The 13,485-nt window shown below is 37.4% G+C and overlaps 1 protein-coding gene and 1 long non-coding RNA gene across 2 annotated transcripts in view; one reads left to right on the forward strand and one right to left on the reverse strand.

The window, feature by feature from the left end:
* LOC138424620 (uncharacterized) overlaps window positions 1-13,485 on the forward strand; it is a 694,361-nt gene that overhangs the window by 425,080 nt on the left and 255,796 nt on the right. Inside the window, exon 7 of the long non-coding RNA XR_011250888.1 lies at window positions 12,115-12,233. This is a non-coding gene — a long non-coding RNA (uncharacterized lncRNA). The remainder of the gene's footprint in view (window positions 1-12,114; window positions 12,234-13,485) is intronic.
* Window positions 1,593-13,485, reverse strand: part of LRRN1 (leucine rich repeat neuronal 1) — a 42,269-nt gene continuing 30,376 nt past the window's right edge. Inside the window, exon 2 of the mRNA XM_069561816.1 lies at window positions 1,593-4,120. Within this exon, the coding sequence (XP_069417917.1) occupies window positions 1,691-3,841 (2,151 nt within the window). The 5' untranslated portion in view covers window positions 3,842-4,120 and the 3' untranslated portion in view covers window positions 1,593-1,690. The remainder of the gene's footprint in view (window positions 4,121-13,485) is intronic.

Here is a 13,485-nt window from a genome sequence, read left to right on the forward strand (position 1 = left end):
CCTCACCTGCACTTCGTTCTCCCTTTCCCTTGCTTTTGCTCAGCTGGCACCAGCTTGCTCTCAATTTCTTTTTACAATCTCATCGTTCCTGGTGTGACAGCATGTCTCTGGGAGCAGGTGCCAGCTGGAACAGTCTTTTAAAAACATTTCTCTGCTGTATCAATCTGCATCTTCAAGTGGGTCCTCCTTCCTCTAACTATACCTTTAAATCTTCCCCCTCCCCTACTTTGTGGATCTGGCCTCCTACCTAAATCTGGCTCCTTCTGTTCTAAATTTCACACACATTATTCGGGAAACACATTATTCTGCAAAACTGTTTATACCTATTATTTGGATGTAAAATGCCAATTGTAGAGAAATTGTTCTCTCTTCTATTAATCACTTACTTTTCTCAGTAGACATCTCCCCACTGATATGTGGATTATTATGTATCTAGGCATAATGACAGCTGTTAAAGGAATAACATGCAATACACTTTGGAACTTATGTTTTAGACTGATGGGGAATATGACTACTACTAAAAAAAAAAAATCATATTTTTAACAAGACCCTTACAGAGAAGGAATGTGACACAGCCAATGTATCTGTGTCTTTTGCTACATTTAGCTCTACATGGGATACAGTAATATACCTTTTTTCTTCATATGAACTTTCCCTTCCATTAGGTCTCATCAGTAATATTTAAAATATAGAAATCCTTTTCATTAAAATATTTATTTCTTCCTTTAGAAAAAGAAATCAAAATTTTTTAGGCCTAGTTTCAAAAAGCAACATGCTGTCCGTAGTTTATTTTGGTGGTTGTTTTTAGGGATGTGAAAAATATCACCACTGCAACTAGCAAGAACTATAAATGATACATTATTGCAAGTGTTCTAAAAAATCAGAACAAAACTAATTTATTATAGTTCTGTCTTCATTATACACCACATGTTGGTGAGTTAAACACAACAAAATTATTGTCTTTTTTTTTTAAAGTGTCTACTAAAGATAAAAAGAATAAGGTAACAATTAACATGTAGTTTGTTACATAAAAAATCTGATATACATATTTCTATTGCCTGTTAGCTTGTTCTAAGCCTTTTAACTATTACAAAAAGAAAAGTTGTTGTTCAAAAGCAAACATTCAATTTAGTTGATACAACATTACAGTACAGTCAACTAACATCATTCAACAAAGGTAACAAGTCTAGCCTTAGCTTCTTGAGTTAAAAGTCTATAGACCAGATTGCTACAGAAGTTTCAATGCTGCTTCACAACCTTGTGTTAGCTTTTTGGAGGACACGGTACTGTCTGCTGATGGCTTCAGAAGAAGGGGTCATGCTACTGGTAAAAGCACAGGGGAACCCCAACCTGTCATTAATCATTTTATTGAGCATTGTAGTTAGAACAGCATTATTGAGTTTAGCACAACAACTAAAACAAAATAATAATAATAATAATATAATAACCATAATCATAATAATGATAAGAATAAAAACCAAACACAAACTGGAAGCCTAGAGACGCTGCCAGCTGTGTCAAACCCTTGCGATACGCTATACTAAAAAAATTTGAAATATCCACCCGTCCTCTCCACTCTGCCACAAACTAGCAAAGTCAAAAATACAAAAGTCTTCAACTTGTTACTTTTGCAGAATAAAGCAAAAACGTCTTTGTGCTCCTTACTACCAGAAGCAAAATATCCACTGAGTTACCACATGTAATAGCTTCTGGATGTGTCAACTTGGGTTGGCTTGGTGTCTGCAGTACCATCTTTGTCTTTCTCGCTGTCACCTTCCCAGAGGTTAATGAGCGGTGGGTACAGCTCATTTAGTGGGATGGAAGAGGTTTTTTGCATATACTTTTTTAATGAATGATGGTAGTTTTTCCTCTTAAATCTTTTGGCAACATACACAGCAATGGACGCAAGGCTAATGACGGCAAACATGGACCCCATTACAGCAGCAAGGGCTGTACTGGTTTCTTGATCAGAAATGTCCAGCGCAAAGGCAGCATTTTTGGTTGTGACATTAACACATGACTTTTGAGTCTGCTGATGAATATTGGACACTGTGAGACACACTTCATAATCTGTGGAAGGCTGCAGATGTGTTAGGTTGTATTCGTGAACATCTACCGGGACCCTGGCAGTGTATGTTATGTGGGGGTTGTCAATCTTCATGGTGGCAGATGACCATTTTAAGTTTGACGTCATGACATTGGAATTGACTTTCCAGGACACTAAAATGGAATGAGATTCTGTCTGCTTGACATATATTTTCAGCACCTGGGTACCATCCAGAAGGGTTCCATTAACCTTAATCATCACCACTCGAGTGTCTGCCCCTTCCACATTCTGGGCAACACAAGTGTATCTTCCTGAGTCTTCAATCTGTATTTTAGATATTTCCAATGTACCTTCACTACTTAGCTTATATTTCTCTGAAAGGGTTTCCACAGTTATCTTATTCCCCAGGGGAGTGACCCAGTATATTTCAGGTTCCGGCTCAGCCATGGCCCGACAGTCTAGGAAAACTGTTGTGCCAATATCCATGTTTAAATGATTTGGAAATGTGTCATGAGATATCATTGGGAGGCACTGCTCATTGGAATCCTGGATTAAAACTTCCTTTACCTGTTGCCCTCTGTATTCAGGTGGCATGGCACAGAACATAGACAAGGGCTCCATGAAGCGGATGTTTGTCTTATTGGAGTTAATCCAGTGGATGACACAGTCACACCTCAGGGGATTGCTGTGGATACTGATCTCACGCAGATTAGGAAGGGATTCTACTGTCTTTTGATAAACGGCATTCAGAGCGTTGTTGTTCAACATCAAGCTCTCTAGGGCAGGAACACTTCGAAAAGCCAAGCGGTGGATGTAAGATAATTTGGGGTTATTGGTGGCTTCTAACTTTGTGAGTTCAGGCAAGTTATCCAGGGCATAGCGATCCACAGAAACGAGCTCCCCCATATTGTTGATCCCCAGTTCTTTTAACCGAAGCATATTTTTGAAGTCCCCTTCCTGGATTTTGTGGATGGGGTTTTTGTTGAGGTCTAAGAATTTCAAGTTAGGAACTTTTTGCAGGGCAAGTTGAGGGACTTTGACCAGTTTGTTATCATAAAATGACAGACTCTCAAGGCTATCCAAGCCCACCAAGGCATTTCCAGGAATATCAGTGAGATACATTCCAGCCAAAACTAAGCTTCTCAAATTTGAGAGAGGTTTGAAGTTCATATCCAGAATTCCAATCACGGGGTTTTCCCCAATCATGAGAATTTCCAGGTTGGGTGTGGAATCAAACCAGCGGCTATCGATCACTTTCAATTTGTTGGAATTCAGGTGGAGCCTTAAAAGATTTTTTAAGCCTGAAAAAGCATTGGCAGAAATAGTGCTAATCTGGTTATGGTTGATGTATAGTTCTTGAAGGTTGCTGAGGTCTTGTAGACAATAATCATTCATTTCCGTAATCTGATTTTCCTCCAGATGTAGAGTGGTGAGCTGGGTCAGGTTTGCTAGCCCTACCTCCTTAATATTTGTAAAGTTGTTTTGGGAGAAATCTAGCTCTGTCAGGTTGAAAAGCTGCTGTAGCTCATCCACAGTCTTGGCGATGTTATTGCTCTGTAAGAGAAGCACTTGAGTGTCACTGGAAAGGTTGCTGGGAATCCTTGTTAAGCGGAGATCATTGCAGTCAACAGTGGTGGCTTCTCTGTACGTTGACTGAGGGGTAAACCAGGGCCTAATTTCACATACACAAAGTTGCGGACACTCACTACTTTGTAGGGAAGACCCAGTTAATGAAGTCATGAGCAAGCTCAGCACCATCTGGTAAGCTGCTAAAACAAAGCTCATCCTAGCCATGCTGGCTTGCCAAGCAAGTTGAACTCCTGACAATTGTTAAGTTTTAACAAAACACGAGCACTATATAGTGGTATGAAAGACAGCAAGCAAAAAATGTAAACATTTAAGCAAAGTCTCTGTTGAAAACTGTAGAATTCCAGAGTCTGAAGTGATGATTTCCTGGAGTTTCAAAAGGCAGGAAGCAATCTGGAGTCTCTTTACCTGTATCTCTCAATTCCAGGCATGTGCACAGCTCTATGGCATAAGTTATTTCAGCCAAATCAAAGTCTGGAGATGTGCCTGAAAATCAGATTAGGACAAATGTTATGTTTACTCCATATACATTCTACATTACAGCTTTTCTTTGTCTACTAAAAAGACAATCACATTAAATCTAATAACATTCAAAGTAATTAAACAAGCTTTTAATTTGTAGAATACTTTTAATATATTATTACACTTACTAAACTAGTTTTAGTGTTCCTTCACTTTTACAATTAATTGGGACTTCTTGTATTATTGAGTGAAATCATTAAACACACAGGTACACACATATACACACACACTTAATAAAAACACTTAGAAAAGCCCACAGATGTCATTTCTTCCAAGATGAAGGTAACTGTAGAAACTACATATATGGCTCAAAAAAAAAAATTAAAAGGTCATTCCTCTTTGTATTTTAATTGTATTCTTCATTTGTTTTCACAAATTCTTTCTTTTCCAAATGGTAGACATATTCAGCCACAGCTGATCTAGCTCAATTATTCTTATGCAAAAATTTAATTTAACAGAACTACAAAAGAAAAATATCAGTTTTTCTTGTATTCTCATAGACACGTCTGATTTTGACTGAATGAAACTGTAAAAGGACTCTAGTCCACCACACTACTGGCCTTCATTAAAAATACAAATACACTTGTACATCTTTATATATAATTTCACATGCATGATTTCATCCGTCTCATAGGAAATGACATGGTCACTTAATAGCTATACAAGGGTATGTTATTCAACCTTATTTAACATGTTAAATAACAAGGGCATGTTATTTAACCTCTTAAAGCCTCAGCTTCTTCAACCATAAAGCAGGATTGGTCATAAAAGTATCTCTCTCATAGGATTATTGAGAGAACTAAAAGAATCTATGTAAAGCTCTTAGTGTAGTGCCTGGCAGATATTAAATGCTTATAAAAGTTAATTATATTTGTTATCTTATTATAGCTCTCATCTATTTAATTTTAGCTATACAGTGGTTATTGGAGGATAAGTAAAAGAAGGAAAGCTGGAGATGTTTGATTTTATTTAGCCATGTATCATCTATTGATTTTGATAAGGTCTTCTGGAGTCAAATATGCATTGCTCGCCTGCTTGTAAAGATCATACAGTAGCTAATGCTGCTGGTTTTTCAGATTACATCACACGTAAAAGTCATGGATTCAGTGTCTGTCCTGCTCTCCCAAGACCAGTCCAGTCATTTGCTACGATATTAAAAGTAGAGATATATATTTCCTTACACTTGCTATAATGCAATTCAGCTCTGAGTACTGAAGGTACTTCAGTGACTAGTGTTCCCTTTATCTTCAGAAGATTACTATAAGGATTAATAACGTAGAGCATATAACATGTTTGAAGCCTAGTGTTCAATAGACAGTAAGGTCTCAATTCATATTAGCTGCTATTACTACCCTCATTCTTTACAAAACACAGTTATCCTTGTGAGGGACCAAGAAGCATAATGCTACAAATAGTCATGCAGTTCTCTATTTGTTATATATATATATATATATATATATATATATATATATATATGTAGAAAGAATGAAAAATTGTACATTTTTCAGGTTGTTTTATAAGATACACAAACCAAGTTATTGGTCTAACAAGATGGAATTTTTTTTTTTTTAGGTATCAAATCACTTTATTTTTTTCCTAAAAGGTATTTATTTATTTTATTTTTTTTTTTTTTTACTTTACAATACTGTATTGGTTTTGCCATACATTGACATGAATCCACCACAGGTGTACATGAGTTCCCAACCCTCAACCCCCCTCCCACCACCCACCCCATATCATCTCTCTGGGTCATCCCAGTGCACCAGCCCCAAGCATCCTGTATCCTGTATCGAACCTAGGCTAACGATTCATTTCTTACATGACAGTATACATGTTTCAATGCCATTCTCCCAAATCATCCCACCCTCTCCCTCTCTCACAGAGTCCAAAAGACTGTTCTTTACATCTCTGTCTCTTTTGCTGTCTTGCATACAGGGTTATTATTACCATCTTTCTAAATTCCATATATATGTGCTAGTATACTGTATTGGTGTTTTTCTTTCTTTCTGGCTTACTTAAGTCTGTATAATCAGCTCCAGTTTCATCCACCTCATTAGAACTGATTCAAATGTACTCTTTTTAATGGCTGAGTGATACTCCATTGTGTATATGTACCACAGCTTTCTTATCCATTCGTCTGCTGGTGGACATCTAGGTTGCTTCCATGTCCTGGCTATTATAAACAGTGCTGCAATGAACACTGGAGTACATGTGTCTCTTTCAATTCTGGTTTCCTCAGTGTGTATGCCCAGCAGTGGGATTGCTGGGTCATAAGGCAGTTCTATTTGCAGACAAGATGGAATTTTAAAAAACCATCCAGTACAGATCTGGGAAATCAGAAGTGGGAGAAGGAGGCTGTGTGCTGCGTAATGCTAGATGCTCACTGTCCTCAGTGGGGTAAAACATACTGACATCCTCCTCCCCTTGATGTGGATACTTGAGCACATATCATGGATCTGCAAAACTTTTCAATGTTTAACACTACCTGATTGTGACTTTTATCAAGAAATGCCATAAAATAAAAACATACCTCAGAGAATAGCATTTTCCAAATATTATTAACTCCACAAGTTTATTCTACTCTTGTTTCCATTTACAGTAATCTTAAAATAGGGACAGTGGTCACAATAGATGTTCAGTTAAGAACATTTTGCCACAGGTTTTTCCTTAATTTTAATTCATAATAGAAAAACCAGAAGAATAAATATACCTTTAATAACTCTGAGATGGAATTTCACCTAATTTTTAAATTCTGACTGAACTGAAGAAAACATGGCAGAAAGTAAAACATATATTTAAGTTGTGTGAGACTCCCAAAACAGTCTGTTATCATTGAAGAGTATCTTTTATGGGGCTATCCTTTGAATATTATCATGCGGAATCCCTCCATTTTAGTTTATATGATGAGGTTATTATATCAAAATATTCAAAATTCTCCTTGACACATACACAAACTTCTTTAAACAAACACACCACACAAGCTCAGAATGTCAGCTATCATATCAAACATGGAGGGAAGATATATTCTCTCAAACTAGCATTCAGCTCCTTTGGGAGCTGAGAATAAAACTTCCTTAACACAAAAGGAGGTGTTTAGGATGTTTCTATTTGTATACCATTGTAAATTCTCTTTATTGTATTCTCCCAGACTTATTTTTGAACATTATACATAGAACAAAGCTTCATAGAGTCCCTATACCATTTTAAAACATAGGTTATGTCTCAGGAACCATACATTAACAGTGTTTAAAAGTAAAGCCATTATTGCAACAAGAGAAGAAAACTACAGACCAATATCTGATGAATATTGATCCAAAAATCCTGAACAAAATACTAGCAAACTGAATTCAATGGCACTTTAAAAGGATTATACACTACGATTAAGTTGGATTCATACATAGAATGCAAAGATGATTCAATATATGAAAATCAATCACTGTACACCATATTAACAGAACGGATGACAAAACCCACATGATTATCTCCATTGATTCAGAAAAAGCACCTGACAAAATCCAGCACCCTTTCATGATAAAAACACTCAACAAACTAAGAGTAAAAGAAAACTGCCTCAACATAATAAAACCTCTATATGAAAAGCCCACAGCTAAAATTAGCCTCAATGATGAGAGTTTAAGTTTTTCATCTAAAATCATGAACAATGCAACAATTGCCACTCCTATTTACCTTAGTAATAGAACTCCTAGGCAGAGCAATTAGACAAGAGAAAGAAATAAAAGCCATCCAAAGAGGAAAGGAAGATGTAAAACTGTCCCTGTTTGCTGATATGATCTTCTATGAAGAAAGCCCTAAAGATGTCATGCAAAAATCCTCCAAGCTGTTAAAACTAATGAACAATTTAAACAATACTGCAGGACACAGTGACTTAGCAGCAGCAGCAGCAGCAGCAGCAGCAGCAGCAGCAGCAGCAGCAGCAGGACACAAAATCAGTTGTGTAGCTATACAAGTTAATGACCCACCCAGAAAGGAAATTAAGGAAAGAATCCCACCTACAATAGCATCAAAAATAATAAAATACTTAGGAATAAACTAACTCAACCAAGGAGGAGAAAGACTTGTACACTGAAAATTATAAAATACTGCTAAGAGAAATAAAAGAAGATGAAAATAAATGGAAAGAAATTCCATGTTCATAGACTGGAAGACTTACCACTGTTAAGATACTATCTACCCCAAATGATCTTTAGATTCAATGCAATCCCTATCAAAATCCCAATGACAATATTTAAAGATAATTAAAGAAAAAAATCTTAAAATTTACATGGAATCTCAAGGAGCCCTGACTAGCCAAAACAATCTTGAAAACAAAGAACAAAGATGGAGGCATCACACTTCCTGATTTTAAAACATACTACAAAGTAATAATGACCAAAGATTGACATAAAAACCAATGGAACAGAGAGCCCAGAAATAAGCTCTTCCATATATTATCAGAAGATCTTTGACAAGAGCGCCAAGACTATACAATGAGGAAAGGATAGTCTGTTCAATAAATGGTATGGGTATCCAGATGCAAAAGAATGAAGTTGGGCCCCAAGAGGATAGTCACTGTCAAAAGAACAGAAAAGAACAAACTTTTGATGAGGATGTGAAGAAATTAAAACTCTTGTGCACTACAGGTTGGAATGTAAAATGGTGTAGCCATTATAGAAAACAGTATGGAGGGCTCCTCAAAAAATTAGAAATAGAATAACAATATGATTCAGCAACCCCAGTTCTGGGTATTTATCCCAAAGAATTCAAAGCATGATCTCAAACAGGTATGTGCACACCAATGTAAACTGTAGTGTCATTTATAATGGCAAGAAGTGGAAGCAACCTAGATGTCCACTGATGGATGAATGGAAAAAGAAAACATGGCATATACATAAAGTGGGGTCTTATACACCTATAAAAAGGCTTTAAAAAAGAAGGAAATCCTGTCACATCTACAATATGAATGGCCCCTGGGGACATTTACACTAGATGAAATGTTAGTCACAGAAGACAAATACTCTAAGATTCCACTCATATGAATTATTTAAATAATCAAAATCACAGAATCGGAAAGTAGGGAGGTGGTTGCTAAGGACTGTAGAGAGGGGAAAGAGATTAGATTTAAAAAATTTTTAAACTTCATCTTGGAAAACTAATACTCAGTTTTACTCTGATACTCAGAGTATCAGTTTTCCAAGATGAAGAAGTTTTGAGAGCTCCGTACAACAGTGTGACTATACATTTAGAAAATGGAAAATGGTAAGTTTAAGTGAAGGACAAGGAGGCCTGCATACTTCAGTCAGTGGGGTTGCAAAGAGTTGGACATGACTTAGCTACTGAACAACAACATTTAATGTTAGGGCTTTTTACTATAATAAAGTAAGTTAATCATAATACAGGCCAACTTTTATCACCAACACACAAATTAAGATCTTAAATTCTGCAACAAATAACAAATGGCTAGCACAGATTATTTTTTAAAGTAAAACTGATTTGTTCTAGGGCTGATTGGACCAAAGTTGGTCAAATGTGAGAAGACCGTGTTTTCCATAAACAAGTATGGCAGTTTAAAGGAACGGTCCCTTAAATAATAACAAATCATAGCTTTAAAGGCCCAGAATTGGCCAGTGATGCCTTTCAAAGAGTCCATGAGCAATTATATAATTAAATTTGATGCTTCTTTTTTATATGTTTGGAACACTCTGCTCTGCATATAAAATTTCAAAGGAAATGGACTGCATGGTCATCACCATCAGTGAAATTGGCACTGATTCCCATTTCCCCCACTGAATCATGCAGATGGATGTTAGTTTAACAAAATCACAATAGTTGATAGGAATTTGGGCTAGAATCTTTATGCATGAAGTTCTTAGGGAACTGGGCAAAAGAAATAAGCAAGTCACAGTAACATGACGGTTGTACAAATTCTAGTTACACTAAACACAGATAGCTCTCAAATTACAGAAAGGATTCTATCCTGGGGGAATCAAGTGGTCTGGATTCAGAATCAGACTTCTTCACTTACTTACTAGAAGTGTTACCTTATACAAACTACATACATTTTTTGTGTGTCTCAGTTTCCATGGCTTAAAGTAAGACTAATTATACATACTTCATATGTGGAAACTAAATAAAATAATCTATGTGAAAGTATTCAGCCCAGAATCTGGGAAAGAGTCCAGCACAGACTGAGACCACAAATCCTTATTTGAATCTCTGGAGCCTCATCAAATTTCCCCGTTAAATTTCATTCTCACTCTGCAGTGTGATTGGGAGGTAATGAATAAGCAAATCTCTTTAAGACTCTTGGGTATGACAGGTATTTAGAAAAAGAGTTATTTTTTCTAATTATTTCAAAAATAATTATTGCTTACCATTTCCATTCTATTTTTACCCAGTATTATTGGAATTAATGTTATAAACCCAGAGAGCAAATATTGCACTGGGGCTAAATTAAAACTTGTTGCAGGCAAGCGAATTGTGAAACACAAACCTCTCACCTGGAAATTAACATCATCTCATAGACACTACTAGTTACATCAGTGAAGAACTAAAACTTTGACCTCCTAAAAGCTGAAGAAAATGCCTTTAGCAGACATATGCTTTTATGCAAAGTTTCTTCGGTGGCGAAATTCACACCATGTACATAATGTTCAGAAAAATCAGTCTTTTAGCTCTGTTGTTCCCCACATAGATCCAGGGCTAACACAGCATTCAGGTTTGATTGTCTTCTTTGCGGAATGGCTTGAATAATGGAGAGAAGGGATTTTTATTCCAGTAAGCTTTCCTTCTGGTTAGACACAAAAATTGTCTGCATACACATTCTCTCTCTATCCATTCTTCTGTTATGGGGGCTGAAGTGGGTGTGGTACGGTAGAGCAAACCTCACTCCATGGATTGACCTCCCATAAGGAACTCCCCTATGTCTGAAGGCCACCTTGACTTCTGCTCCAGGTACAAGTGCCTAATGATTCACAAAGTCTGTAAGCTTTTTGAAACAGGAATTTAGCACAGAGTTAAGAGTGAAGTTTCTGGAGAAGCAGACCTGGTGTCAAATTCAGCTCTGTAACCTTGAGCAAGTTACTGAAGTTTTCTAAGTCTGGTTCCTTTTTTCAGAAAATGGCTATCATAAAGCCTTCTTTGGTAAGAGAATTAGGATGAGATGTTAAATAGGGAGCTTTTGGTAGAGGATCCTACACATGGCAAGTGCTCAACAGGTGTTAGCCATCACTACTTACAGGTTTGGTGTCTCATATTGAATCGGAGTCTCTTAACGGGCATTGAGGATGAAAGGGTGGTGGAAATCAGTAGAGTGCCATTTTGGCAGCAGCAACTGCAAGTTCTGAAAAGGACTTGGCCAGAGGCCTTCTAACAAGGCAGATGGCTATAGCAGGTAGAACCAGAGAGAAAGACAGAGATTGCAGGGGTTTCTTTATGAAGGGTATATTTTATTTCCCTTAAGAATGAAAGAAGGTCTTGCTAATGCGTTCTGAACTCTGAATCTGCAAGAACTGCTTTTAAAGGCATTAGTTTCTTACACTTTCTTCTGGCCCTTGACTCTTTCTGACGTTTAGATTTCTTTCTCCAACCATTTCCCAAAATTACGCTCCTTGTTCGCACATTATCCAAAATGAAGCACCCTGTAGCATGTGTTAGTGACCGCAGATAGGGGGTGCATATGGGAGGAAGAGCTATAATCATCTCCATAATGCATTAAGGCAACAATAAAGTGTATCCCCTTGTAAGGATGTAATGGAGCTCGCAGAGGCGCTTTTGCATAAGGAACTGTTCCTGAGAGCCCACATTATTCATCAGCAAAGAGTGCAGCAGTGTGTGTGAATGGGCTGAGCAACAGAACGAGCACACCAGGGAAACGATTCTTCATTTTGGCTTCACCACAAACTTTTCAGATGACCTTGAGCAAATCCAGTACTCTGAGTCCTATTTTATTTATCTCACAGAAAGTGGGTCAAGAGGAAAGACAGTAGCAGCTTCCGAGACCAACACAATCCTCAGGAAGTCATCTCATCAGCCCATTCTCCAGTGTCATGAAAACTACACTTCCTGCCATTTCAGAGAGGTAATCCTTTTTCCTGCCCTTCCTTCTTTCCTTTGTTTCTCTTTTTTGGTTATTAAATTGTTATACGGGCATGGTGTTTGATGATTATGCCAAGGATCTCAAACTGCAGTACCTTCAGGGGTCAGGTGGGTAAAGTCAGTTGAGTAGAACACAGAAGGAAATAATGGTCATGTAAAAAGGTGGAGAGTGCATGCACTCCAAAAGGCATCCACAGATATTTATATCTGTACAAGCTAAAACAAAACTATGTGCTTTATGAGACCTTTAATGGCATGTGGCCAGTTTGAAATCTCTGAACTATTTAAATATCTCCATAGGTAACAATATCACCAATAATGCTTAACTAATGGGAGTACCTGATAATTAGATGTCAGTTTTCAAATATTATCAGCAAATACTTCCCACATGAAAACCTATAATTAGAAGCTCAGCGTATTAAGATGTGTGTGACTCTTTGTTCTGAAGAAAACTTCTTTTGATGTTGTTCAGTCGCTAAGTTATGTCCATTCTTTGCAACCCCATGCCAGGCTTCCCTATCCTTCACCATCTTCTGGAGTTTGCTCAAATTCATGTCCATTGACCAGTGATACTATCTAACCATCTCATCCTCTGCCACCCTCTTCTCCTCTGCCCTCAGTCTTTCCCAGCATCAGTCTTTTCTAATGAGTCAGCTCTTCACATCAGGTGGCCAAAGTATTGGAGCTTCAACATCAGCATCAGTCCTTCCAGTGAATATTCAGGGTTGATTTCCTTTCAGATTGACTGGTTTGATCTCCTTGCAGTCCAAGGGACTCTCAAGATTCTTCTTCAACACTTTAGCGCTTTTAAAAAGAGCGTTTCGTTCAGTTCAGTTCAGTTGCTGTCACGTCTGACTCTTTGTGACCCCATGAATCGCAGCACACCAGGCCTCCCTGTCCATCACCAACTCCCGGAATTTACCCAAACTCATGTCCATCGAGTTAGTGATGCCATCCAGCCATCTCATCCTCTGTCATCCGCTTCTCATCCTTCAACACCTTAGTGCTTTTTAAAAAATCATTACATTTACAGAAATTCATTTTACACCCCTTTCTTTTGGAACACCTACTTTAAAAGGCAGGACCTTAGAGATACCCTAGGTGATCCAGCATGACCCAGTTAATTGGCAGAGGAACAAAATAAAACACAAGTGCCTTTCTCCTCCATTCAGCAGTTCCTGATCTGACCACTTTAAAATTCAGTGTTGGTTTTTCTGGTTCCTAGAGAAAATTGT

Source organism: Ovis canadensis, chromosome 19 (genome assembly GCF_042477335.2).
Source record: "Ovis canadensis isolate MfBH-ARS-UI-01 breed Bighorn chromosome 19, ARS-UI_OviCan_v2, whole genome shotgun sequence".
Taxonomy (NCBI): domain Eukaryota; kingdom Metazoa; phylum Chordata; class Mammalia; order Artiodactyla; family Bovidae; genus Ovis; species Ovis canadensis.